The following is a 26,355-nucleotide window of genomic DNA, read 5'->3' as shown; positions in this document are numbered from 1 at the left end:
TAACCAACAGAGCTAACACACCAGCCTGCCTACAGTAATTTTTGACATTATAGGTTGTTTGCAATTTTTCACTGAAAAAAATTTTAAACAAAATAAATGGCATGGCCATGTCATTACTCAAACTCAGAAAGCTCTTCAGGGAAGAGGTGAGCAGAGTTGAGAGGAAGCAGGCTAGAGAGCTGCGGTGGGTGTGGGTGCTATGTCCAACGGAGATTGCAGGAAAAATGAGCCCCGGGGCTCTGTCCCTCTGGGGATATCTGTGGGAAGCTGCTTTGCACGGACTAGGGACTCCTTCCAATTTTTTGAACTGAAAGATGGTGAAATCTGGATTTGAAGGACTAGAGATGGGCGGTAGCGTTCCCGACCTCTGCCCTCTTGCCCTGGGCAAATAAGAAACTATGTTTCCGGTCTTTGTCTTGGACAGGTGTGTCTGAACCTTTAGCTGGGAGAGGTAAAGCAGCCTGGAGGGGCAGCCCTCCCCCAGTCCCTCTACGTAACTCTCTTCATCTGAGCTCCGGGTTTGGGCAGTTGAGGCCAAGAGCGAACGTGATGGGGTACAGAAGAGGGAACACGGGGGACACATTTACAGAGTCAGGTGTGCTCCCAGTACAGGGAGACTTCCCAGAGGTGGTCACGGAAAGGAATGGGGGTGGAAAGACTGGACTTGACAGAGGGAAGGACAGGGGTGGAGGGGGACAGGGCTCATATCAAGTAGGCATGGGTCGATCCTGGAAGACTGTAGGGGAGGAGAGAAGCAGATGGATGAAGCAGGTGACTAAGGCTTTACAAGCGGGGAAGGAGCGGGCTGGTGACAGCAGAATAGAGAGCAAGTTTGCCCTGAGTGTGCATGGGATATATTTGAGAAGCACGATGGGCAGCGGGCTGGTGAGAGCAGAGGTGGGGCGTGGGGTGAAGGACGTGGGTCGGGAAAGCGGGGATGTCAGATGGAAGAATAACAGGGTCGCGGACCTTTGGCCCGCATTTTACACAGTCTACTGCCGTTTAGACTTCCACAATTTCTTCCTTTAGCTGAAGAAAACGAGGTTCGGGGAGGCTAGGTGGCAGTGCAGGGAGGGGGCCCAGGGGAGCGGGGGGCAGGGGAAGAAAACGGCGAGTGCACGGGCGGTGTGCGCCGGGTGCGTCGCGGGGGGGTGGGCGCCGGACGCGGGAGGGTGAGGGGCGGGCCGGCGGCGGCCGGGAGAGGGTGGGGAGAGGCGGGCTCCGCCGGCACACGCCGCCCCTGGCAGGGGGCCTGAGAGCGCGCGAGCAGCGCCGCTGCCGCCGCTCGGGGTCGCTTCGAGCCCCAGATTCCCGAGCGCTCGGCTCGCATGGCAGCCGCCGCGGCGCCCGGCCCCGCGGTCAGCTAGGGGCGGCCCCGCGCCCCCGCCCGGCTCCTCGGCAGAGCCCGTCGGATCAGCCTTGCTCTGTGCCCTGGGGCGCGCCGCCTCCGACCTGGAGGTGAGGACCGGGAGGACAGGGGCGCGCGGGGCGAGGGGCGCTGTGGGGATTCCAGGCCCGGCGCTGTCGCCGAGCCGAGCGCGGCGGAGATAGAAAGGGGACGTGAGAGCCAGTGCAGGGGTGGAGGTGGGGGGTGTCGGAGGTGGGGGGGCGGAGACTGGTTGCTGCCGGGAACCGACACTCCCCCCGGCTCCCGCGTCCCCTCAACGCTGTCCCCATCCCCGCGGACCCCTCGGTCCCGGCTGCGATCTCAGCCCCGGCCATTCCCGCGCCCTGGCCTCGCTCGGCGATGCCCATCCTTCGCCTCCTTCCTGCAGACCCCGCTCCCGGGTTCCTGTCTCCAGTCCCCTCGCCCGTTCAACCCTTCCCCGCCCACGCCCTCCGTCTGCCCCCACCCGCTTCTATCCCGGCGCCTCTCTCCCTCGTCGGCTCCTGTCACTTGGAAGCCGTGTCCGTGCCGCTATTTCCGCGTCCGATCGCCTTGCAGCCGGTGCCGTCCCACAGGTGTCCTCACGTCTGGCCGTCCATCTGTCCGTCCCTCCTGGGGCCGGCGCTGACCATGCCCAGCGGCTGTCGCTGCTTACATCTCGTGTGCCTGTTGTGCATCCTGTGGGCACCCGGTCTGCCTGCCCGAGGTGAGCGCGCCCCCGGGCTCCAGTCGCGGCCCTGCCCGGGAGTCCTCACTTGCACGTTGCCCTCTGTCGGCCACAGACGGCACCGCAGCCGCTCCGACCCGCGGGTCTGGAGAGAACCAGGTCGCCTCTTTGGAATGGGATGGGTCTCTGTGTTGCACTGCCCGATAACTGAGACCACCAAATTACTGGAGCCCTGAATCGTCTCCCGAGTCCCGCATCCCAAGGAGCCTTTCCCTGACCATGACTCCCCTCTCCCACACCAATTTCTTGCAGCCGATGACTGCAGCTCCCACTGTGACCTGGCCCACGGTTGCTGTGCCCCTGACGGCTCCTGCAGGTATCTATCCTAAGCACGTTCCCCAAACCCCTTGCTCCCCACTTCTCAGTCCTCCACATCCACAACCAGGTCAAGCCCAGGACAGAGTATCAAGGGGCTTAAGACTTTAACCTACTATTCACCTCATTGCCCCGTACGGCACACAGGGCAGACTGGCCAGCCTCCCCCCACCCCACCTCCGTTCCCCTTTGCTTTGCCCCTTTTTTGCTTCTTCTAGCTTATATCTCCCCCATTTTTTTACTCTCCCAAGTGTGATCCAGGGATTCTGAAAAATCGCTCAAGGCACCAGGAGAGAGACCTGGAGCTTGAGAGTTTGGAGATTGAGAGCCAGGAGGAAAGGGGGAGATTAAGAGATAAAGAGAAGTGTTTTGGCCTGGAAAAGAAAGGCTGCAGGGAGGGTTGCTGGAGAGGAGCACTTATGATGAAAAAGGATCTTTCTTCACGAATCTGAGTAATTGACTCACTGTGGTGGAGGTGGGGCAAATTCTGTAGCAGGAGGAAAGAGTCTGGACACAAGGAAATGAGCAGATGGGGCAAGTTGCTTACTGGGCTGGAGGGCTTTGACTCTACATCCTTGGAAGGCTTTTAAAAAGTAGGTCAGGCTTTTGCCCTGGAATGAGATGGGAAGGTAATCCTGATGACCTTTCAAAGTCACTCTTTTAAAAATGTTTGTGAGCACCTCAGACATGCCAGAAGTGGTATTGGAGGCATTTACAGACATTATCATATTTCTTCCTTAACACAACCCTGCAAGGTATATCCTAGAATAACACATGAGAAAGCTGAGGCTCAGAAAAGTTAAGTACAGAACCAGGACTTGAACGCTGGTGTCTGATGGTCTGATTGCATGTATATCCTATGAATCTGCACAGCCGTACACTTAACTGAGACAGGTCTGCTTTTCCTTAAGGGCTGTCCTATGTCCTCCTGGTTTCTAGATGCTCTGTCCCTGCCTTCTTCCTCATTCCCGACCAGAGCCTGACCCTGTGTTTCTCCCATCAGGTGTGACCCAGGCTGGGAGGGGCCGCACTGTGAGCACTGTGTGAGGATGCCCGGTTGCCAGCATGGGACCTGCCACCAGCCCTGGCAGTGCATCTGCCTCAGTGGCTGGGCGGGCAAGTTCTGCGACAAAGGTAGGGGGAGGGAGGGCAGTGGTGGCTGGTACCCCTTTTGTCTTCAGAGAACATCCATCCATATTTATTGAGCACCTACTGTGTCCTGTTTAAACCCTCAAATACATAGCATTTTATCATTTCTGATTTTATACCTATCTGTTGTCTGAACTGATCTCAACATAACCCCATGAGGTAGGAAAGGCAGCTGCTAAAAATTGTACTCATTTTACAGATGAGGAAACTGAGGCCCACAGAACTATCACTTGCCCAAAGTCAGTTTGAGACAGACTGAAAAAGCCAGAGCCAGGAGACTCCTGACTCCAAGTGTCATGTTGTCATTTTTCCCCCAGCACCCCATTACCAGCTTGCGGTGGGTTTATAGTATAAGCCACACTCACAGAGCCTTGGGTCTGGAAGGCCTGGTCAAGTGGGGCCTGGGCAGTTCTGGGGACCAGATGTTTGGGGCTATCCCAGAGTCTCCTGTCTCCTCTCCAGATGAGAGCATCTGCACCATGCAGTCCCCCTGCCGGAACGGAGGCCAATGCGTGTATGATGGGGGTGGTGAGTACCACTGTGCATGCCCAACAGGCTTCTATGGGCATGACTGCGAGCGCAAGTCTGGACCCTGTGAGCAGGCAGGGTGAGTGCTGGGCCGTGGGGCGAGTGGGAGGCTAGACCAGAATCTGGTGATGGGATGAGGAAAGAGGCAGGACTGTTGAGAGGGTGGAGAGCTGAGGGTCAGACCCACGTGGGGGCACTCTAGGATAAAACTCCAGCATGCCAGTGTTCCTAGTTCAGCATTTCTCAACTTTTTCTGTACCTTCTGAGCCTTTTTTTTTTTTTGGTGGCTGGCCAGTACAGGGATCTGAACCTTTGACCTTGGTATTATTGGCACCACACTGTAACCAAGTGAGCTATCTGGCCAGCTCTGAACCATTTCTTCAACAATGACAATCTATAAGAGCTAGAGGTGTAACAGATAAATGTGTGACTGCTCTGGTTGGGGAAGATGGGCGTGTGAGGGTTGAGGGAGCTATGACTCCCCTCATCCTCCCACGAAAGCTGGAGTGCAGCCCTTAAAGATGTTCCACACAGAAGCCTTGTGCCTCATTGTATGGATGGGAAATGGTCGCAGGGCTGGACTTGTGGTCCTCATTTCTACTTCAGGCCTAAGAGCTTCTGAGGATAACAGCACAGTTATCCTGAGCCCAACATTTGCGATAGACCCTGTGCTACCTGCTTGACACTGGATTATCTCGTTTAACCCTCACAATTTGCGAAGCTGGGTACTACTTTTATTCTCACTTTTAAAATGAGATATTTGAAGCTCAGCGTGGCCCAAGGTGACATAGCTGGGTGGGGGAAGCAGTCAGAATGCTGCCCTGGGCTACACTGCAGGTGTCAGTAAGTCGGTATCGATGTCCTCATCCACTCCAGCTCCCCATGCCGGAATGGCGGGCAGTGCCAGGACGACCAGGGCTTTGCCCTCAACTTCACATGCCGCTGCTTGGCAGGCTTTGTAGGAGCCCACTGTGAGGTGAATGTAGACGACTGCTTAATGCGGCCTTGTGCTAATGGTGCCACCTGCCTCGACGGCATAAACCGCTTCTCCTGCCTCTGCCCTGAGGGCTTTGCTGGACGCTTCTGCACCATAAACCTGGATGACTGTGCCAGCCGCCCGTGCCAGAGAGGGGCCCGCTGTCGGGACCGTGTCCATGACTTCGACTGTCTCTGCCCCAGTGGCTACAGTGGCAAGACTTGTGAGCTTGTCTTACCTGTCCCAAACCCTGCCACTACACTGGACACCCCCCCAGGGCCCACCCTGGCTGTGGTGGTACCTGCCACAGGGCCAGCCCCCTACAGTGCAGGGGCTGGTCTGCTGCGGATCTCAGTGAAGGAGGTGGTGCGGAGGCAAGAGGCCGGGCTGGGCGAGTCTAGCCTGGTGGTCTTGGTAGTGTTTGGGGCCCTCACTGCCACCCTGGTCCTGGCCACCATGTTGCTGACCCTGAGGGCCTGGCGCCGGGGTGTCTGCCCCCCTGGACCCTGTTGCTACCCTGCTCCACACTATGCCCCGGCGCACCAGGACCAGGAGTGTCAGGTTAGCATGCTGCCAGCAGGGCTCTCCCTGCCATCTGAGCTGCCCCATGAGCCTGGGAAGACCACAGCACTGTGACGGAGGTGGGGGCTTTGCAGCCCCCTTTCTCACTTCCTCCATCCCTCAGACTGGAGGGGTCCTCTCGCCACCCCTCAGCTCCGGTACATGCTGAGAGGACCTCTGCCTCACATCAGAAATATTATTTTTTTAACACACAGAATGTAAGATGGGATTTTATCAAATAAAACTATGGTAATGCAAGTGGGCTCCTATGCCAGAAAAACCTGCCTGGAGTCCCAGCAGCAAGAGAGCCAGAGTAAAGGCCTGGTTCTGGGGAAGACTCAGGACTCTGCCCACAAAAGAGTTATTTTCAAAGAGGAACCTGGGATGTGCTTTTCTCCTCTGGGGAAGTGAGAAAGAGGTAGAGTCACAGGGGAAAGTGTAAACAAGCAGCCAGCACCTCTGTGCTGGCCCAGCCTTGGATCAGATAGATCAGATGAAGGGTAGAACCCATGGCATGGGGATCGAGCTCAAGGCCTCAGGGAGAAAAGTGAGCTCTCTGCTGGCTGCTCTGCAACAGCTGCTGGAACAGAGAGTGGGGCTGGTTGCGCAGGGTGGCAGGGGAGTCCAGCTCGGCGACCCTGCCCGCTTGTAGCACCAGTACCCGGTCTGAGTTCAGGATAGTGTTGAGCCTATGGGAGAAGATGGTCAGTGTGGTGGATGGGAAACAATGCCCTAAAGAAGAAAGCTGATCTGCTTCCCTTCCTCTCCCCTCCAGATAGCACGAGTCTGTCCCCACAGACTTTAGCCCCTTGCTCTATGCTGAGGCAGGCACTGCAATGTTCCTTCAGTGCCTGGAGAATAAGGAACTGAGATTGTGGCGTGGGGGCGATCTCTAGGGCCCTGACCTCTGGGGTCCCTGAAAGGAACAGAGGCTCTGGGTCCATGCTACCACAGTCCCTGATGAGACTGTCACTCAGGACACCTGCACACCTGTGGGCAATGGTCAGCACTGTCCTGTTGGCAAAGCGTCTGCTGATGGTCTGCTGCAGCAGCTGGTCTGTCTTCTGGTCCACGCTTGCTGTGGCCTCATCAATACACAGGATCTGTAATAATATGAAAAACAGTTTTCTCTTTCTTTCCCTGCAAGGTACAGCCTACTGTTTTGACTTTCCAAGTATACCTAGTCATCTTTTAAAATGTAAAACAGTCACCAGAAAAACGGAGGGTTGCTTTCTCTGTGCAATGCACTTACCTTGACTACCTGAATTATGAGGGACTTTTATATATTCATATGTTTAAAAGTCAGCAACTCTCCTGTTTGTTCTTTATTGAATGTACTATAAACGAAGTCTTTTACAATTAAAGTGAGATTTGCCCATAAAAAAAAAAAAAACCGCAGGATCTGGAATGTGTGGAGGGGGTGGGGGAGGAGAGGCTGTAGGGTAGGCTGGACTGGGCCCAAGCACTGGCCTCCACCTCCAGGTTCAGCTCAGCACACCCTACAGTTCTCTACCTCCAACTCCAGCTCTAAAAGGAAAATTAACTTGGTCTTGAAACATCTCCTTAACCCACCTCCTCACCCTGACATGTCCCCTGCCTCCTTCCTGGTCCTCTCAAATGTCTTCCTCTCCCTTACCTTGGCATCAGTGAGGAGAGCCCTGGCCAGACACAGCAGCTGCCTCTGACCCAGGGACAAGGTCCGGCCCCCCTCGCCTAGCTCACCATCCAGACCACCTGCAAGGCACAGCATCTTCACGACAGGGTCGCAGGCCTCTTCCTGCTCCCTCCCTGCTCTCAGGGTCAGGACCCAGCACTCACCCATGGATACAATCACCTCGCTCAGGTGGCACTGCTCCAGGGCTTGCCACAAGGCCCTGTCCTTATGTAGGCCCCGGGGGTCCAAGTTTTCCCGAACAGTCCCACTGAACAGAAAGGGCTCCTGGGGGATGATAGCCAGCTGGGACCTGGGGGACAACGATATGAGTACAGGCTGGAGATGTGGCCACTTCTGCTCCCAGCACAGGTTTTAGCTATAGGGCTAGCACCTCCAGGAAAGCCTGGGATGAGACCTGAGAATAAGCCCCACTCTGCTCCCCACCCCATCCCCACCAAATGGCCAGTTAGTCAGCCGTGTACCTAGAACTGTGCCAGTGCTATGAGAAACACTAAAGAAACCAAAGGCCTAGATTCTGTCCTTAAGGAGCCTGTTTCTCAGTGAAATACAAGAAAACAGAAAAAATGAATATGTGGCACTGACTTCAGGGTAAGCAATAGCTAGGCAGGGGATGATCAGAGCAGCTGAATGCACAGGAAACACTTCAAGGATGGAGTGGGCCTGGAATTGGGTCCTGAAGAGCTACGTGGTTGAGCTATAAGGCAAGGCCACCAGCTTAGAAGAGAAAGTAGAAGAGGCAAAGCCAGGACCTGGGGGAAGTTATGTGCTCAGGGCTCTAGGAACATAGCTTCCCTGAGAAAATGATACAGGTCAACCCGGGGGGAAAGGGTGGGGGATGTACAGCCCAGGTAGGGTCATTTGTGGCCAGGGGCAACTGGCCCAGGTCTGAAGCTGTCCCAAGCACTGGCTGCTGAGCCTGAGGGCTGAGAGGAGCAGTATTTTGAGGCACAGCTCCCAGGAGACTTTGATTAGAAGGCAGCGACTAGTGGTCTGGAATGGAGGGTGTATGCCAGCAAGTACGAGAAAGGTGAAACTGGAAAGGTGGTCTGGGTCAGGGTGAAGAAGATCTTGAGACCACCTGCCATGAATCCAGACCTGAGCACCAGGAGTCTGCTGTCCTCACCTGCCCATCCTATCCTCCATCTTATCCCTTTAATCAGCCCTGAATGTATACAAAGCCCTCCTAGCTGTGCCCTCCTCTAAGTGCCAGTAGTTCTGGTTCCCTCTTCCCTCCCCCAGACCTGAGCTGGGCCAGCTCCAGCTGGCTGGTGTCCACGCCATCCAGCAGCACTCGCCCCGAGCTGGGCTCCAGCAGCCGGAAGAGCACCAACAACAGGGAAGACTTGCCGGAGCCCGTGCGGCCCACAATGCCCAGCTTCTCTCCAGGCTGCACACGGAAGGTCACCCCATCCAGGGCATTCGGCAGCCCTGGCCGGTACACCAACACCACATCCTGGAACTCCACGCTCCCCTGAGACAGCCAGCCGATGCCCAGCTGGTGGGTCCATAGATGGCAGACAGAGGGAGACGGGTGAGGCAAGGAAAGCGATGGTGAGGAGGGGGTGGAGGGCAGAAGGAGGGCGATCATGAGAAATGGATGGTGTGAGAGCGGAAAGGGGGCAGTGCAGGAGACATGGGGAGGACGGACACAGGATGAGGGACACAGTGAAGAATGGTGGCGATCATGCGGAGAGGCTAAGGGAGCTGAGAAGGATGTTGAGGAGCAAAGAGAAGGAACAGGGGAGGAGGAGACTGGGACCTTCAGGAGGGGCCTTCAGGGTTCCAGAGCTCTCGCCTGGAGTGGGGGTGCAGGCCCACCTGCAGCGGCCGGTCCTGGGGTTCCTGGGGCAGGTCACAGGAGTATTCCTCTAGTCGCTCGACACTCACCAGCATGGCTTCTGTCTGCGTGAAGCTGCTCACCAGGCCTGAGAGCAGGCCTGTCAGGGACAGGGCATAGGACAGTGACAGGCCCACCAACCCTGAGGGAAAGAAGCACTGGCTGCTGGGGGAGGCTGGACACTGGCACGTGTGTGGGGAGAGAACAGAAGAATCCCAAGCTATGGACCATGGGAATTTAAAGGAAGCAGGAAAGGTGATGGGACCTAGGCCAGGACCACAGAGCTCTGGATGCAAGGGAGTGGAGTGAGCCTGGAGAAGCTATAAGGGGTGACAGACGGAGGACTTAGGCAGGCCAGGGGCAGAGTGGTGGGGACGCAGGGTAAGAGCAGAGAAGGGACTCAGATCAGAAGATCAGAAGATTCATTCTAGACCTAGATCCACCACCACTTGGGCAAGTCACTCCTTGAGACAGTTTCCTCAACTCTTAGCGTGGGGGGTGGGGGGGTGATGATGATAATCATGACACATCCTCACAAGAACCCTGGATGGGAAGTAAAAATGTTGGGGGGACAGGGCAGGGAGAGGTCTGAGGCAGGGCTTGGAATGACTTGCTCGAGGTAGGGGTGAAGGGCCTGAGGGTAGCACCTGGATTTGCAAGGCCCTGCTGGTGCTGCACAAGGGCGATGCCCGCGATGGCAGTGACCACTGCTGCCCCCATGAGCTGTAGCCGAATGTCCAGCCACTGCATCGTGGCACTGGCAGCAAACTGGCACCTCTGGTTTAGCTCCAGGAGTCGCTGGTTCTCCTCCTCAAACCTGGGGGAGGCCAGGAGGGAGGTGAGGCCACTCCATTATTGCACTGACCCACCCAGATGCCTTTCCTTAGAACACCTTCTTCTTGGGAGCTGATCTACACACCCACAGGCCTCACCTCAGGGACACAGAGATGCCAAGGTGCTCTTTCACAGGCAGGGCTGCTCTGCCTATCTCTTTTTTGTTTTTTTCCTCTTTCCCCTGGTGCTCTCACCCACCCTTCCCTTCTCCCCCAAGAGGCCTGAACTCCCCCACACCCCACCCCACATGCCCCTCTTCTCAGGTGTTCCTCTTCTCTCCTTCCCCCAGCACCTCATCTCCCTGTGCTCTGGTTGGGAGGCAGACTTCACACACCTGTAGGTGGCCCCAGCGGCCCGGAGCACGGGGAGGCCAGCCAAGGTATCGGCCAGGTGGGTATAGAGTGGAGACAAGGTGAGGCTGCCCAGGCGCCGCAGCTCCCTTGCAGAGGCCCTGTAGTGGCGCTGCACGCGATAGTAGATGATGCTCAATGGTGGCAGCAGCAGCAGCAGCCAGGGCAGGCCAGAGCCTAGCACAGCCAGGAGGCCCAGCAGGCCTGCTGCGTTGGCCAGGAGAACATTGAGGATAAAGGGCAGGCTGTCATCTGCACAGGCCACGTCGGAGGAGAAGCGGTTTAGGACCCGGCCCGTGGGCGTGGAGTCGAAGAAAGTTACTGGCACCTGGGAGAGGGAGTAGTGGTTAGGCAAGGGCAGGGTCTGGCAGAAAAGGGGTTGGTGGCAGCCTGGAAGGAGGTGGGGTGCAGAAGAAGCCCAAGATAGAGAATAGAAAAGGAGTAAAGTATTCCCGGAGTTAGGGGGTAAAGAGAAGTATTGAGGAGCTTGGAGGAAGAATATCCCAGTGTGGGGAAGAAAGAGATTCTCCAGCCCTCTGGCCAGTGACGACCCTAAGAGGCCATGCTGGCCATTTCTCTCTCTCTGGGCTAGATATGCCTACTACCCTTTCAAGGGCAGGGAGTTCATCTCTCTCCAGAAAATGGGGACTTCAGGCTAGTGAATGAGATTCAGTGGGATGTCAGGAGGAGCATCCTGGTTGGTCATGGCTGGACAGTGTTGTGAGGACAATAGTCAAGGATGGTATTATCTCACGGTTAAGAGCTCAGGCTCTGGAGTTGGACTGCAACTCAAACTCCAGCCCTGCCAGTTAGTAGATGTGAAACTACAAGCAAGTGACTTTTAATCTCTCAAAGGCCCCTGTTCCTCATCTGAAAAATGGGGACAATAATGCAACTGCACCTCACAGGGCTGTGAGTAGGATTAAAGGCCATATATAATATAGCAGTCAAATGCTTAGCACAGCCTGCCTGGCCTAGAGTAAGTGCTCAATGATTGCTAGCTATGTGGACTACTATTGGGAGGTACAGTCTCAAAGACAGTCTTTCCCTTCACCTGCCTTCCCTTTCCCTCATCACTGCCTCTACTTTGGGAACAGTCCTATCTTAAGGCGGGGGACTAGGCCAAATGACTTTCTGAACCGCCTCCTAGTGCTGGTTTATGAGAGATGAATTCCTTCACAGCATGAAGATATCCCCTCCTTGGCTGCTAGAGGACAGCAGCAGAGTGGGCACTGCTCCCTGACAGGCAGTGGAAAGAGCCACACAGTGCTGGGCTCACAGCCTTGGCTTCACACAACCAGCCTTGGCCAGGACACTTCAAGTCTCAGTGCCTCAGTTTCCTCAGCCTCAAACTGGGGATAAGAGATCCTACCTCACAGGGTTATTGTGAGGCCTTAATAAGACAATGGACAAGAAAGGGCTTTGTAATAATAACAACATTAATAATAACTGCTAAGTGAGCACTTAGTGTGTGCAACTATCCTAAGCACCTCCCATGTGCTCATTAATCATCATAATAAGTACATGGGGTAAGCAACAGATTAGATATACACATAGACATAGCAACAGGATGGATCTTAGAAACAGCCCCAAATAAAAACTGAAAGAAAAAGAATGCAAGATCTAACAAAATATAATTCATATAAACTAAAAATACATTAACACAAAACAGGCATTTTGCAAAAAAGACAATAAAAAAGATACATATTGAACACACTTAGGATGTTTGCTTATCAAGAAAGGAAGGGGAGGGGCTGGCTGGTTAGCTCAGTTGGTTAGAGCGCAGCCTTATAACACCAAGATCCAGGGCTTGGTTCCCCGTACCAGCCAGCTGCCAAAAAAAAAGGAAGGGAGAAGAAATTGAAATAGAGTATGCAGGTAAAAGGGAATGAATACAGAAACAATATAGAAAAGGGGCCTTGTGTGAACTAAGGAGTGAGCCTTCCGCACCTGAAGTCTCAAACTGAAGTAACTCTGTGGTAGATTCTCTTATTTGCCCCATTCTACAGATAAGAAACTACAGGCTTAAGTAGCTGAGTCTGAACCCAGGCAGCCACTCTGCTCTGCAGCCTCTCAGAGGTTGTCACATGCAGTGCCCATATGTGAGGAGCTATTTTATCCTGATGACCAGGGATATAAAATGGGCCCCATCCTCTTACCATAAGGACTCGATGCAGCAGGCGGCGATGTAGCATGGTAGCCGCTTGGAGGGTGCCTGCTGCAAAAAGCACTGCCCGGAGAAGGGTGCAGAGGGAGTTGACACCAGCAATGGTCGCATACACGGTGAGGTAAAAACGGATGTCGGAGGAACCATTGTGGGCGGCTTTGGGCAGCAGGAACACTGGGTTGCTGGGTGGTGGGGAGGGGGCTGTGGGTAACCAAAAGTAGGGCCACTAAGGGGTCCCTTCCTCTCCTCAGTGCCACTTCTCCCCACTCTCCAGTAGACACAGCCCCTGGAATACCAGCCCCCAACCCTCGCTCCCTGCCTGGCAACCACTCTGAGGGTACCAGACCTATTCCCAGCCACGGCCACTCACTAGAGGTTTCCGGGGGAGAAGAGGAGCAGCTGTGGAGAGAAGAGCCCGGTGGAACCCAGGCTGGTGGAGGCTGGTACCTCCTGCGAGCTATTCTTGGATGCCTTCAGTTGAGAGATCCAGTGGGAGAGCCACCAGTCAGCGGCATTCCGCGTGGCTGGGTGGGACGGGAAGGAGAAAGCTATGAGAGAGACTCGCCTACTTTGTTCTATTCAAACACCCCTTCCTCTGCCCTTGACTCCAGTTCCTACCCTTCATCATCCCCCTGGCCTTTCATCATCTACCTTGCCACCATCCCATATCCTCCGTAGTGTGTGCTTCTTTCCCAGGCCCATCATCCTGCAGCTCTGGGGAGAGCATGATCTCATATTTTCAGAATGGGAGCTGGCCTGGGGACAGGTCAGAAGACGGCTACAGGGCACACCCCTCTGGCCCTGGGACTCTCTCAGAATTGGGGGCATGCCTTTTATCCCAACTGTTGCAAATGCTTGGTAAGCCTCTGGGTTTTGTAGTGATTTGTGCAAAGTGATGGTCGTGATGGACATCTGGACAACATAGGGTGGGTGGGCTAAGGGACTCTTGGGTGCACGCTCACCTTGCATGAGGAGCAGAGAGAAGAGGATGGCTAGGCCCAGGCCCCAGCCCATGGCCCTCCAGTATGCTTGGTACACATGCAAGGCCACGGCGCCCTCCTTCTTGCTTTCTTCCTGCAGCAGGCGGCCAGATGAGCTCTGCTCCCCCTCCAGCCCCACCTTTGTTTTCTCTGGGTTCTGCACTGATGGGGCTGTGTCTATGAGAATCAGGGAGGCCATGGAGAAATTCAGCTTGCAGAATGACAACTGAAAACTCAGCTTTTCAGAGGAGCAGGCAAGCTTTGTCAAAAAAGATCTCTACAGTGTGGTGGTGAAAAGCAAGCCCTTTCCTCCCACCCTTAGGCCATACCTGAATCAGACTCTTGTCCATCCTCAGTCGAGGCTTTGGAGACAGGTTGTACCAATGGCAGAATCTCAGAGGGAGGCCCTGGAAGTTAGAAGGGAAGGTTAGGAGGGGGCTGCTCTAGGTCTGTACCACGCCTTGCTCAATGTGCCTGCAGATCCCATTCCCATTCTCTTTGGTCCTCCTCTCTAAACCACCCTCTCGAGACCCTGGCCTGGATCACCCAGACTCTGAGCAGACCTCATCAAGTTCATCCCTCTGCACCTGGAGTCCAAATAGCACAGAGGGACAAACGTTCATCCCGAGAAGAGTCTTAGCCACACATGAACACCCTATCCAGAGCCACCTCTCATTACTGCAGAGCTTTTTCTCATGCTTCACTCAATTGCTAACACCCTGGTTGAGCCTCAGTTCCTCCTGTTTCTCTCCCAGTGAATTTGCAGGTGGTCAAGTCCCTCTGGATAATAATCCTTTAGAGTTTTTTGTTTTTCAAAAAGACTGTTCTAAACCTGACTGCTTTCTCTTCTCTGAGACTGCAGACTGTTCTCAGAGATCCTGGGCCTCTAAGTTCCCAAGAGTACCCAGTCACAAAGCCCATGAGTCCCAAATCTGCTGCCATTTTACCATTGTGCTCCATTTCCCTTCTGTTCTCTGTTTCCTCACACCAGTCCTATGAAGGCAGGAAGAGGCGATGACCAGGCTCAGGCAACACATGGAGGGCATGGCCAAGTCTGCACCTGACAATCCACCTCTCTTCCCCATTAAACCTGGATAGATGCCTCCCTCCCTCAGCCAGGCTCCTGCCCCACATTACCAGCCTGGATGAGGCGCCCAGCCTCCATCAGCAGTACCACATCAGCCCTCTCCAGGAACTCAGTGCGGTGGGTGCAGAGCAGCCGAGTGGTGTTGCTCAGCAAGCCCAGGATGCACCTGTGCAGCAGGTGGTTGGCCACATCTGCATCCACAGCAGCCAGGGGGTCATCAAGGAGATAGAGCTCCTTTTCCTAGGGAGAAGTAGGGGCACCATGGGCACTAGGACCCAGTCCTCTGGCCAGAATCCAGAGGGTCTCCTTGGAACTGATCTCAAGGAGTCAGAGAAGACAGTTGAGAAGAACTCTGGGAGCTACCACTATAGCAGCAGAGGAGGAGGTGAGTCCTGAAGGTAGACTTTCCTCCAGTCAAGCAAGGCCAGTGCCCCAGGGCCAGTGCTCAACTTTGCTGGGTCCCAGTGCGTCATGCCACATGATTTTTTTTTTTTTTTTTTTTTTAAAAAGATGACCGGTAAGGGGATCTCAACCCTTGACTTGGTGTTGTCAGCACCACGCTCTCCCAGTGAGCCAACCGGCCATCCCTATATAGGATCCGAACCCGTGGCCCTGATGTTATCAGCACCGCACTCTCCCGAGTGAGCCACGGGCCGGCCCATGCCACATGATTTTTAAAGGGCTTTTAATTCTGCCTTGAATCTGCAAAAGGGGGATGGGATGGTCAATACCTCAGGGACATGGAGTAGAGGAGGGAAGAAACCAGATTCTGATGAAAATACCCCTAACCCCTCCCTGCCTCCACTTAGCCAAGCTCCCAAGGTTCTGGACTCCTTCCATCTCCCTGCCCCCGCCGTACCCCACCTTTAATTTACCTGGTAGACAGCACGAGCTAGGGCAATCCGGGCCCGCTGTCCCCCACTGAGGGTCACACCCTTCTCCCCCACCTCTGTCTGGTCTCCAGCAGGCAGGATCTGATGGAACAGGCAGCCCAGTGGGTTGTCAAGTTCCCCAATACCTTCTACCCCATTTTCTATCCCTTGGCAGGAAAGAGATGACAGGGCAAGAGAGCTAGGGAGCTTGAAGAGCTTGGACTTAAGTTTGGGGTAAACGAGTCAGAGGAGACAAGCCATAATTCCAGCAACATCAACATCTAGCATTTATTGAACACTTACTATGTGTTTAGCACTTTACAGGCATTCCCTCATTTGAACCCCACAACAACCTTATGAAATTGATATTATTTCCCTTTCACAGATGAAACCAAAACTCGGAAAGATTAACTACCTCGCCCATAGCTAGTAGGGGGCAAGACACAAACCCAGATTCTTAACCACTCAGTCACCCTTACTACCCTTCTTTTTTTAACAGGGAAGGATGACGATGGGCAAATTTGATGTGAAAGCTTTCATATGTTTTTAGAGAATGAAAGTACCTCAACCCTTCCTATAGCCTCAGGAGTGGTCTACTAAGCTAAGAGGTCTCTATATCCAGAGGAAGCTCTGTGCTCCACCAGGTGGTATAAGTCCCCTGAGGGAAAAGCTTTGTTATTCATCTCTTAGTACCTAGAACAGTACTCAGGACACAACAGACATTTGGAAAATGCATGATATAGAAACAAATGGTAAATGGACACAGAAGCCCTGTGGTCAAAATCAAATGTCCTCCTTTCCAGGGAAGTTCCGCAGTTAACCTGGGCAGGGTAGTGTTGGTAATAGTCCTGGAAGGGACATGTGGGTTGGGTAGGGAAGTCATAAGAGTAGCCAGACCTGTAGAGCTAAACCTCATAGGGAACCCTCCCCTGGCCTCTGAGGCCTCAGGGCTCTCCTAGCTGCTATGTGGAACACCCTGTCACCATCACCCCTCTGGGCCTATGGGGAAAAGGGAACCAAGCATCTGGACAATCTGGGGGGACCAAAGTCTGATGGCTAGTCCAAGATAAATGATACCTGAGAAAAGCAACCCCTTTCCAAAGAAGCAAGTCTCTGGTGTCAAGGACACACAGGGAAGCAGGCAGCTTAGAGGTTTCAAGGTCAGGTACTCACGCTGAGGTCGTCATTGAGGGCACAGGCCTCTAGCACTTTCCCATACAGCTGGGCATCAAATGTCTTCCCAAAGAGAATGTTGTCTTGGATGGTGGCAAACTGAATCCAGGGTTCCTGGGTGGCCAGGCCAAAGCCCTTGGACAGCCCCCACACTGCCACCTGCCCACGGAGCCTGCAGAAAGACGGGCCAGCAGCATGGGGACCAGCTCCCACTGGGCCCCTCCATGCCCTGCTTCCCAGAAGTCTCCCCAGACCATTGTCTTCCACATAGGATCCCCTTTCATGTTACACGAATTTTTGGTCTGGCAGTTGCTGAGGTCAAGGGGTCCTAATACAGCTGTAGGCTCATTCTGGACTAGGAAGGGAAGAAACTGCTCTTCGGCTACAGCCAAGCAGCTATCATGTCTAGATGTGCTCAGGAGCTCAGAAGAGAGTATGGCCGCCACACTGTACTCATCCTCAGCTGAAAACATGAAGGCCCTGCCTCAAACCTGTGCTCCTCTTTGGATCCCTTCCCTGTACAACCAAATTTTCTAAAAGAATAGCTGGCATTGGATGTTTCCATTTCTTTTCCTCACTCACTATTATGGCACTTATAATACTCTGATGTCATGATTATGATGATTCACTTTCTTAATTGTTGCCCCCCACCTTTCCAGACTGAAAACTTTCCCAAGTAAGGGACCATGATTTGCTCTTCTTGGTACTCCTGGCCCCTAAAAGGTGCCCAACACATAGCAGGGGCTCAGTAAGTATTTTCTAAAGGGCAGGGCTGAGGACAGGGAGTGCTGGAGGTTAGTTACCTGTGCAGCTCCCCAGCAATGGCAGCCAGCAGTGAGCTCTTCCCACAGCCCACCTTCCCCACAATGCCCACCAGCATATCCTGCAAGAAAGTCACATAAGTCAATGTCCCCTGTTTGTGGACGAAGGGACAGAAGGGGAAGGGATCTCCCTCCTGAGTCTCTGGCCTGCCAATTCTCCCACTAAGTCTTCTCTCTAGGCCTCAATTAGTCAGTAGGGAAAGGAATTCTCTACCCCACAGGCTGAGCTGTTCCTCAGTGACTGACACCTTGATGGATCTAGAGAAGTAGAGTGTCTTATTCTCCACTCAGAGTTGCTATCAGTTTCACTGCCTGTGTGAAGGGCCTCTGAAAGGCAGCAGCATGGCAGAGGGAATTGGAGAAAAACACCCAAGAACTCCCAAGACAAGCTCTGCATCAGGCATCCCAGAATGGGGACAGCATAGGAAAGAACTCAAGGCTTTCGGGCCTGGATGCTGGGCTGGCTAAGTCGACCTGTGGCTAGATTTCTAATATCTCAGGGCAAAGAGCAGTGTTCTACACAGGTGCCCATTTCTGTGTTTTGTAGTTTAAAATTTTCTGTTCTTCCTTCATTTCTTAGTTGTAACATACATTCATGGAGCTTTCTCCCTGCTCAAAAAGAAAAAACAATTCCTTTTCTAGAAATAGACTGGGCTCCCAGAAGCTCTATTTTTCTGTGATGTCCCCACCATGCCAGCCAGGGGTGCCCCATCCACGAGTGGGCACCAGACTAATCTGAGACCCTCCCTGGGAATTTAGGATCAGGATACTGGAGCAGCTTCTCCCTCTTGTTGGCTGCAGCTTATAAGTGGGAGGGCTCTCTGTGGTCACAACTTCTGCTCAATGGAGAGTGGGCCCACAGAGAGGAGAACAAGGCAAATACAGAGAGAAGCAGACAGAAGGCAGAGAGCTCTGCGAGTTGAGGTTTGGTTCCAAGCTGTTTCTAAGATCTGGCTACATTCTTGCCTTTGGATTCTGCAATTTGTTTCTATATCCTTACTGTAAATTCTTGTTTGCTTAAGCTAGTTCCAGTGGTTTCTATGACTTAAATCCAAAAAAGCCCCAACTAAAAAAAAAAAAAAAAAAGCCCCAACTAACACATTAATAAAATTCCTTTGAAAAATTCCAGCTGTGTCTTGCCTGAACTAATAGGTAAAACAAAACATACAGCCCAGGCCAGAAACATGAGCCAAATGTGGTAGAGGCAATTCACCACTACCGGCAAATGCTGGGTTGAGTTGTGGGGCAAGGGGTTGGACAAAGGTCAGGAGAGAGTGAAAACTCAGGACTGGGGGAAAACAGGAGTTGCTTTCCTGCTAGGAATGTTCCTGTTTTAAATTCTTTGACTGTGTATGTGTGAGTCACAGGGTGTGATTACTTTTCACCAAGGTAAATAGAGGATCATCTATCCCATTCACAATCTTTCTTGGAAAGGGTTGCTGAGCCTCTCCCTCAGGTCCCCAGCCTGGGGGAAAAGCTGGATGAGCCCCGGGGTCTGTTCTGAACCCTATAGCCTTTGAGGGACATGGAGAGACAAATACACCTGTTGGTCTGAATTGGGGTGATGTGAGCTGCCTAAACACCAGGGAAAGGTGCCACTACTCTGAAAAAGCTGTGTGGAGGAATAAGATTCAGAGATGAGGTGTCATCTCTCATACTGGAACCTGTTCACCAAACACTTCCATTCTGTCCCTCAGCAATTAGAGCTATAGGGCCATCCAGCTAGCATTGGCTCAGTCCTTGCTTATCTGTCACTGGGTCCCCATCTCCATTAGTCTGGGGACTCTCCCAGGGTATCTGTCCAACAAACCTTTTTTACTTCGAGGTGACTGATGAAGGTCTGCTGGCTGGTTCCAATGGGATCCCAGGAGAAAAGGGCTCCATCCAGCTCCAATACTGTAGATGGCTCTGTGGGGGGATCTGAAAAGGGAAGAAGCCACTCAACTTGGGCTCCTTATCTACCACCAATCTGCCTGGGGAAGGTAAGCCAGGGGCATGTCATTGACTCATCTGTCCCATAACTTCCTGTCCAGAGCTAATTCAGTCTCAGTCTTGGTTTGCTCTGCCTGGCTTCTGCTGCCTCTGACGCTTCTTGGCAGCATGTATACATAGTACCCAAGTGGCTACATTCCCCTCCTCACCTGTGCCAGGTTCTGCCCTCCAGCTTCCAATTACCTGGGCTGTAGTAGGCCTGAGTGTTGTGGTTTGGAAGATTGAGGAAACGCTGGATCCGGTCCAAGGACACTTTGGCTTCCAGGAGGCCACTGATCACCCAAGGGAAGTTGTTGAGGGGAAAAATGAGCATGCGTACCAGTGCCAGGGCCGTGAACACCTAGCAGGGTGGAAATGGGGTAAAGCATCATCCAAAGCCCAGGAGCTATAAGAAGGCCTGCTCTGAGGGTGGCCCTGTGAACAGGTCTGCGGAGAGAAGAACTGGGTAGCAGAACTGGGGAGATAGGGGGACAATCTTGGGATTAGAGGTGGCAGAGGTGGCCACTCCAAGAATCCCAGAAATTCCAGATATTCCTCCAGGGATCCAGTTGCATCTTGATAAGCACACAGGCCTAGTTCATTCTGAGACCTCTTCAGAATTTCTAAGCAGCAATGTCACCTGGCCCTGGCCAGACTCAGCACTGGATCATGGATTTTTTCCCAAGGCCATTAGAATGAGGATAAAGGGACCTACCCTCAACCCTGGGCCTGACTGGAAGGTAGAGAGGAAAAAAAAGAATTCCTTCATAGAAAGGAGGGTTAAATATCCGAAGTCCCAGAGAAAGGTCCATTCAGAAAGTTTCCCTTGGCTGGGAAAGGATGAGACACCCAGGGGTCCTTTTGCCTCCTTCCCAGCCAGCCCCGGGGGCCTGAGCCCACCTCTTCACTCCACTGCAGTCTCCTCACTGCTGCCTCCCTCTAGAGCTGTCCCCTCCCTTCCCAGGCCTCACCTTCGTGGCAGTGAGCTGGTGCCCCATGAGAACATAGGTGATAAAGATGACGATGGAGATGACAACCGGCAGGGCAGCCCACAGGTACACACAGGCCGCATCCAGGTATTTGATGACTCGGAGTCGCCCCAGCTCTCGAGCCCGACAGGCCTCTACTCGGGTACCCAGTGCCTGCTCCCACCCACAGAACTTGATGACCCGAATGCCACTCAGCAGCTCTGTCATGAGCTAAGGACAGAGGACAAGAGAACAGTGTGAAGTGGAGGCATGCTCATGTGTCATCTGCTCTGCCAAGTCTTCCCCAGGCTCCTGGCAGGGAACATCAAGTACACTGAGCTCCCAGGCAGGAAAGTGACCTACTCCCTTCCCCACAGCCCACCAAGAGGGAGCTGGGGTTCTCCTAGGCCTCTCCACATGCAACCCTAGATGAGAATGTGGATGACTTGGTCCCTGCTCTATCACTAAAAACCCATTTGGTCTCAGGGAGATTACTTCCTACTTACTAGGGTTGCTGCTTAGGGTCAGATGAGCTAATACTGTAATTTTACTAATGGGCCACATTTATGAGTATTTAGCACTTACTTTGTGGTAGGCACTGTGCTAAGCCTTATCTCTTACGATCCTCACAACAACCCTATGAGGTGAGCTATTATCCTCATTTTACAGAGGAGGAAGTGGAGGTCTAATTAGGTTAAGTGATTTGTCTGAAGTGATCGGACTGGTAAGTGGTAGTCTGAACCCAGATCTGTCTTTCTCTAATTTAACTTCTAAGCTCCTAACTTCTAAGCTCTGCTCGCTCTCTCAGGCAGCGTGCATGGCAGGACCTGGGGACCCAGAAGCTGGGTGGGGTCTCCAGATTGCTGCAGGACCCCAAGTAGCCCCGCACCTTAACCCGTGCATCCTTGTGCTGTAGCATCTCCTGGTTGCTGGACATGATGCGGGTGGCAATCATTTTGTTGACAGGCACCAGCAGCAGTGCCAAGATCAGACCACCCACGAAGGCCACGCCCACCTGGTGGTACAGCAGGTAGAGGGTGATGGCCAGCTGCAGGGGCAGGCCCCAGGCCTCATGGAAACTCCCAGCAAAGTTAAGCAGCCGCTCTGAGTCAGTGCCTAGTAGGTTCAGGGCCTCTCCGACAGGAGGGCGGCTGGGCCCCAGCTGTAAAGCCTTGTGGTACAGGATGTTCAGCACGGCCCCTCGTGCCTGAAGTTTCACCTTACATACCTCATACCCATACTGATTCTGTAGCACAGCGCCTAGCACAGCCCCACCAGCTAGCCCCAGAGCATACAGCAGGCCATGGGTTAGTGGCTCCTGCCCCTCCTCCAGGAAGCCCACCAGCAGGGAAAGCAGCAGGGGCCCTGAGAATCCTAGCATGGTCCCCACCAGCTTCAGCAATCCGAGTGCCAGGTAACACCGCCCAAAGGCTCCATACAGGGCCCTCCACAGCTGGGCCCCCTCCTGCCAATGTGCCTGGAAGGCATGGGCCAGGTAGTTTGTATGCAGCCTGCGGGGCAGGTGGCAAGTGTCCTGGGGCTGCCGGAGCTCTCCACAGGCCCCGCGGGCCAGCAAGGGTGCCAGCCAGGCATAGGAAAAGCGTGACAGCCAACTCTCCCCATCTTCAGTCACCTCGGGTTCTTGATCCTCAGACAGGAGAGTCTCCTGAGCCCAGTGTTCTTGTGGCCCCCCAGGGGCTGCCCAGCCCAGTCCATAGGCCAAGAGTGCAGCTAGCTGCAGGATGAGAAGGCATAGGCGGGCCAGGGGTCCTGGGAGAAGTGGGAGCAGAAGTGTACCTCGCTGGAAATGCCATAGCAGGGTAAGCACTAGGGCTGGGGCTGGAAGGAAGGCTGCTAGAGCCAAGGCCAAGGGCCCCCGGGAACGACCATGAGGGGAATGAGCCAAGGCCCACAGGGACAGGCTGTGGCTGATCCAGGCCACAGCTGCCACACATTCTGCCAGCACCTCTAGCCCTATGGGCCCTGGGCCTGCCCCTGGTGGCAAAGTAACTGGAAGGAGGTCTAGCAGCGGGAAGATGGAGAGCAGGAAGGAAGCTCCAAGTCGGAGGCGCCAGCCAGAACTGCAGTGGAGGACATAATCTGGAGTCCTGGGGACAAGGGGGAGGAGAGAAAAGGAGGCACATTATGGCTGACTCAGAGCACAGACATACCCCTCACCTCTGACAATTTACTTACATAGAGGGAATCAACTCCCTCTCCTGCCTTGCACATCTTATCCCCACCCCACTTTACCTTGGAACCTAGGGCCTTTTCTCCCAGGAAGTCTTCCCAAATTAACCCAATCCATTTTCTAATCTGCTCATACCATTTTGGATTCATCCTTCCACTGCAGGCATTAATAATTTTGAGTTTAGGTTGCACGTAACATGAAGACTCTAATCAGAAAAAAAATCCAAGGGCTGGCCCATGGCTCACTTGGAGAGTGCGGTGCTGATAACACCAAGGCCGTGGGTTTGGATCCCTATATAGGGATGGCCGGTTAGCTCACTTGGGAGAGCGTGGTGCTGACAACACCAAGTTAAGTGTTAACATCCCCTTACCGGTCATCTTTTTAAAAAAAAAAAGAAAAAGAAAAAAAATCCAACGTTTCCGTACAGATAACTTCTAAGGGATATGTATTTATTTTTACAAAATGATCCAGCTAAGATTACCCTTAAATTCACCCAATGCACTAGTAGATGAACAAAAATTTGACTTACATATAGCTTTTATACTCTAATACTATAGCCTAAATTTTATAAAGCCTTAGAATAGTCTATTCTCTGTCTTTCCACTGATTCTAGAAGGTCGTATGGACCACACTGTGACTCCTTTAGCTGAAGAAAAATCTCTTTTTATTTTTTATTTTATTTTATTATTTTTTTTAAAAGATGACCGGTAAGGGGATCTTAACCCTTGACTTGTTGTCAGCACCATGCTCTCTAAGTGAGCAAACTGGCCATCCCTATATAGGGATCTGAACTCATGGCCTTGGTGTTATCAGCACCACACTCTCCCAAGTGAGCCATGGACTGGCCCTGAAAAATCTCTTTTTAATCTATATCTTCTTGGTTCACAAAAAAACATTCTTAATAAACAAAAGGTGACACCAAGGTCAAGGGTTTGGATCCCCGTAGCGGCTGGCCACAAAAAATTTAATTAAAATAAATAAAAAATAAAAACAAAAAAAACCCAAAAGGCGATCTGTCTGCATTAAGAATCAAATACAGAAAACACATCTGCAGCAGTGAATATAAGAATGCCTTGCAAGTTCATATAAGAGGACTGGATCTGTTATACCCTTTGTTGCAAGACTGGGTTACTGAAAAGGTTAAGTTGTAAACTAAATTGTTTTGGGTTTTCTTAAAAGTCCACCTGATGGCAGTTATATGGAGGAGCTTAGATTGGAATAAAAATCAACCTTTAAGAAATCTATTTCCTAAGATGTGAGGATGGAAGAAAGAACGATGGGCCCTTGGAGGCTAGTACGCTAGCCCCAAGTAGGCTGTCAACCAGTCTCATAACCTCGGCCAGGTCTCTTTCCTTCTCTGTACCTCACTGTCCTCATCAATACAGTAAGCGGTGAGAAATCTAGACCAAAAGCCCTCGGAGGTCCTTTCTTGTCTGAGATTCTGGATCTCTCTAACACTTATCAGCAACTCATAAAGACTCACAAGTGATAGCCACAATTTCTATCGATTACATGATGGTCTTTCATGCCTTCTCAATAGACTGTGAGTTCCCAAAGAACTATGCCAATTTTTTTTTTTTTTTTTTTTTTTTTTTTTTTGGTGACTGGCTGGTAGAAGGATTAAACCTGGGACCTTGGTGTTTTCAGCACCACACTAGCCAATTGAGCTAACTGGCCAGCCCTGTGCCAATTTTTAATAGCTACTCCTCTGAGCAGACTGTAGATGTCTGTGCTAACTGACTAACCCTCTCTAGACTTCTGTCTCATTCTACGTAAAAAACAAATCAGAATTCCTCCCAGACCAAGCAGGTCCACAGCTTCCCTTCTCCAAGGAATTCATCAGCTTCATAATTCTTCTTGGATAGGGACACTTTGCCCCCCTCAGACTAGGAACTCCCAAAGGCAGAGACCAGACTGCCTTCCTGCCTTCTCAGCAGTGAGAATGAGATCAACTTTTGCCATCTCTAGCCATACAAGAATTCAATACAAAAATCAAGGTGAGTTTAGCACCCACTTTATAGCATAAATGCAGAAGGCTGAAAGTTTCGATTTTGCTCTTCCCTTGTACCTACTGCTTCCTCTCTAGCTGTGTATACATATGCCTTTCTTAGCCTAGGAACACTGAGGTTTCATGGGTGGAAGTGGTGAGGAAACTACAACTTTTGCCCTACAACTTAAACACAAGTCATCCTTTTTGGCTAAAAACATTGTTCACCCAATTTTGCCTCCAGTTCACGACAGCTGTGTTTGGAAATCTGAAAATCTGCAATAGTGATATTTTCTAACATGCATTGGGACTTTTAAAATATGCCAGGTATTGCACTATGTGCTTAAATGCATTATCTCATTTACACCTCCCAACAATGCTATGAGACTCAGAGAAGGTGGGTAACTTGCCCGTGAACAGCTACATTGCTGCAGAGTGGTAACGCTCGGATTTTATTCTACCTCTGCCCTAGTCAAGATACTTCGCTATTCTGGTGACACTTACAAAGAGGTGTGGATTGCGAGTGAGATCTGCAGGCCCACACAGACAGATGTCTTGCACCCGTCTCTACCCACCTCGGGGTGCCCAAGTGGCAGGCACTGAGCACGGCGAGCAGCGCGTGGGGCAGGGCGCTGAGCACCAGCTGAGTGAAGCAGTGGCCCGTGGTGTCCCCCTCCCACAGCGGGAGCGGCCGCGCTGTGCTGGTACCGCACAGCTGGGCCAGGAGTTGCTCCATAGACGCCTCACCTGAGGGGAAAGCAGAGGGGGAAAGGGGTAGAGAGTGTCAGCCAGATCTGTGGGTACTTGCCAGCCGGGTCTCCACGCCTCCAACCCCGCCTCGAACCTCGCTTCAGACCCGAAGCCAACCCCATGCATTCTCGCGGTACCTCCAAGGGTAGAAAGGGTGGAGGTTTCGCTCCCCGGAGCTGGCAGATTTCTGGATTCTGGCCACCCACCCCGCAACCTCTCTTTGTCCTCCGCTGTTTCCCCGCCACCAGGAATCCGGAACCTCAAACCTGAAGAAGCTGCTTTGCGCCGGATTCCGATTTCCTGAGTACTGGCGGAAACAACAGAACGTGCTGCCGGGTCTGGGTGTAGCTGTATGCGCGTCTGGCGCCGCCTAGAGGCGGGAAGATCTGTCAGGCGATGTTCGTCCCGCCCATACACAGGGCGCCTGCGCGCATACGTACCCCTTGCCGCTTCGCAGTGCCTCTGTACGTAGGCGCGCCGCTGCCGTCTCACCCTCGCGTTAGGGCGTACTGATATCGTCTCCCGTCCATCAGAACCAATCCGTGCTGTATATAGTGCAACGTCATTCATATTCTCTCACGTCGAGGACTCGCTCCCGTCTATAGACTGCTTACTAACTGGCATGTACACTACACTCTCTAATTCTTAAAGCTTAAAGAGTTGGGAGGCCTGCTACATGGACAGATAATGCCACTTAGCGACACTTTAAAATTATTTTCTTCCTTATTCTAAGGCAGTATGACCTTGGGGAAGTTACCCAGCCTCGTTGAACCTCAGTTTCTTTATCTGTATAGCTGGGCAAAAATACCAATACGAAAGTACTGTCGAGGGAGTTGAATAATTAATTTAGAGTGCTTAAGACAAGTGCTTTGCTTCGAGTCATCCTCCGATAAATAAATCTTTCAGCGAAGTAGTGGGAAGAACATGAACTTTGTATTTAGGTGGACCTGGGTTTCAATCCTTAACCCACCAATTTTTAGCAGTGTGGTGTTGAGTAAGTTACTTTTTGCATCTTAGTTTCATGATCTGTTTGTTGGGCATGACATTGG

The 26,355-nt window shown here is 52.6% G+C and overlaps 2 protein-coding genes across 6 annotated transcripts; one reads left to right on the top strand and one right to left on the bottom strand.

Annotated features, from left to right (window-relative positions):
• Window positions 1–1,437: 1,437 nt before the first annotated feature.
• On the top strand, window positions 1,438–5,919 carry DLK2 (delta like non-canonical Notch ligand 2). Of its 3 annotated transcripts, XM_063096417.1 has the most exons (6): window positions 1,438–1,458; window positions 1,946–2,093; window positions 2,367–2,430; window positions 3,433–3,563; window positions 4,041–4,185; window positions 4,983–5,919. In XM_063096417.1, the coding sequence occupies exons 2-6, from the start codon at window positions 2,018–2,020 to the stop codon at window positions 5,716–5,718; spliced, it is 1,152 nt and encodes a 383-aa protein (XP_062952487.1). In that variant the 5' UTR covers window positions 1,438–1,458; window positions 1,946–2,017; the 3' UTR covers window positions 5,719–5,919. The 3 variants fall into 3 exon arrangements, with proteins under 3 accessions (XP_062952487.1, XP_062952486.1, XP_062952485.1); XM_063096416.1 differs by lacking the exon at window positions 1,438–1,458 and having other exon boundaries at window positions 2,018–2,093; window positions 3,433–3,545; window positions 4,134–4,185; XM_063096415.1 differs by lacking the exon at window positions 1,438–1,458 and having other exon boundaries at window positions 2,018–2,093; window positions 3,433–3,545.
• Window positions 4,875–25,649, bottom strand: ABCC10 (ATP binding cassette subfamily C member 10). Of its 3 annotated transcripts, XM_063096413.1 has the most exons (22): window positions 25,573–25,649; window positions 25,132–25,303; window positions 21,268–22,486; window positions 20,382–20,609; window positions 19,615–19,771; window positions 19,250–19,359; window positions 17,422–17,501; window positions 16,619–16,790; window positions 15,449–15,547; window positions 14,624–14,813; window positions 13,816–13,893; window positions 13,469–13,663; window positions 12,877–13,030; window positions 12,499–12,688; window positions 10,324–10,667; window positions 9,803–9,972; window positions 9,137–9,297; window positions 8,560–8,813; window positions 7,462–7,607; window positions 7,280–7,377; window positions 6,634–6,746; window positions 4,875–6,332 (listed from the first exon to the last, which is right to left on the bottom strand). In XM_063096413.1, exons 2-22 carry the CDS (start codon window positions 25,290–25,292, stop codon window positions 6,179–6,181), a joined length of 4,473 nt encoding a protein of 1,490 aa, XP_062952483.1. In that variant the 5' UTR covers window positions 25,293–25,303; window positions 25,573–25,649; the 3' UTR covers window positions 4,875–6,178. The 3 variants fall into 3 exon arrangements, with proteins under 3 accessions (XP_062952483.1, XP_062952482.1, XP_062952484.1); XM_063096412.1 differs by having other exon boundaries at window positions 7,280–7,607; XM_063096414.1 differs by having other exon boundaries at window positions 7,280–7,607; window positions 22,012–22,486.
• Between the last annotated feature and the right edge of the window lie 706 nt (window positions 25,650–26,355).

This window comes from Cynocephalus volans, chromosome 5 (assembly GCF_027409185.1).
Source record: "Cynocephalus volans isolate mCynVol1 chromosome 5, mCynVol1.pri, whole genome shotgun sequence".
Classification (NCBI taxonomy): domain Eukaryota; kingdom Metazoa; phylum Chordata; class Mammalia; order Dermoptera; family Cynocephalidae; genus Cynocephalus; species Cynocephalus volans.
Note: the sequence above shows the minus strand (reverse complement) of the source record. Positions and strands in the feature narration are given on the sequence as shown.

What these genes read in the sequence shown, in the direction of transcription:
- DLK2 (XM_063096417.1), top strand. Translation starts at nt 2,018, where the DNA reads ATGCCCAGCGGCTGTCGCTGCTTACATCTCGTGTGCCTGTTGTGCATC. An exon ending in GCCCCTGACGGCTCCTGCAG is followed by an intron (nt 2,431 to 3,432) that starts GTATCTATCCTA and finishes TTCTCCCATCAG; the next exon opens with GTGTGACCCAGGCTGGGAGG. An exon ending in GGACCCTGTGAGCAGGCAGG is followed by an intron (nt 4,186 to 4,982) that starts GTGAGTGCTGGG and finishes CATCCACTCCAG; the next exon opens with CTCCCCATGCCGGAATGGCG.
- ABCC10 (XM_063096412.1), bottom strand. Translation starts at nt 25,292, where the DNA reads ATGGAGCAACTCCTGGCCCAGCTGTGCGGTACCAGCACAGCGCGGCCG. An exon ending in TGCCACTTGGGCACCCCGAG is followed by an intron (nt 22,487 to 25,131) that starts GTGGGTAGAGAC and finishes CCTTGTCCCCAG; the next exon opens with GACTCCAGATTATGTCCTCC. An exon ending in CCCTCAATGACGACCTCAGC is followed by an intron (nt 15,548 to 16,618) that starts GTGAGTACCTGA and finishes CTGTTCCATCAG; the next exon opens with ATCCTGCCTGCTGGAGACCA.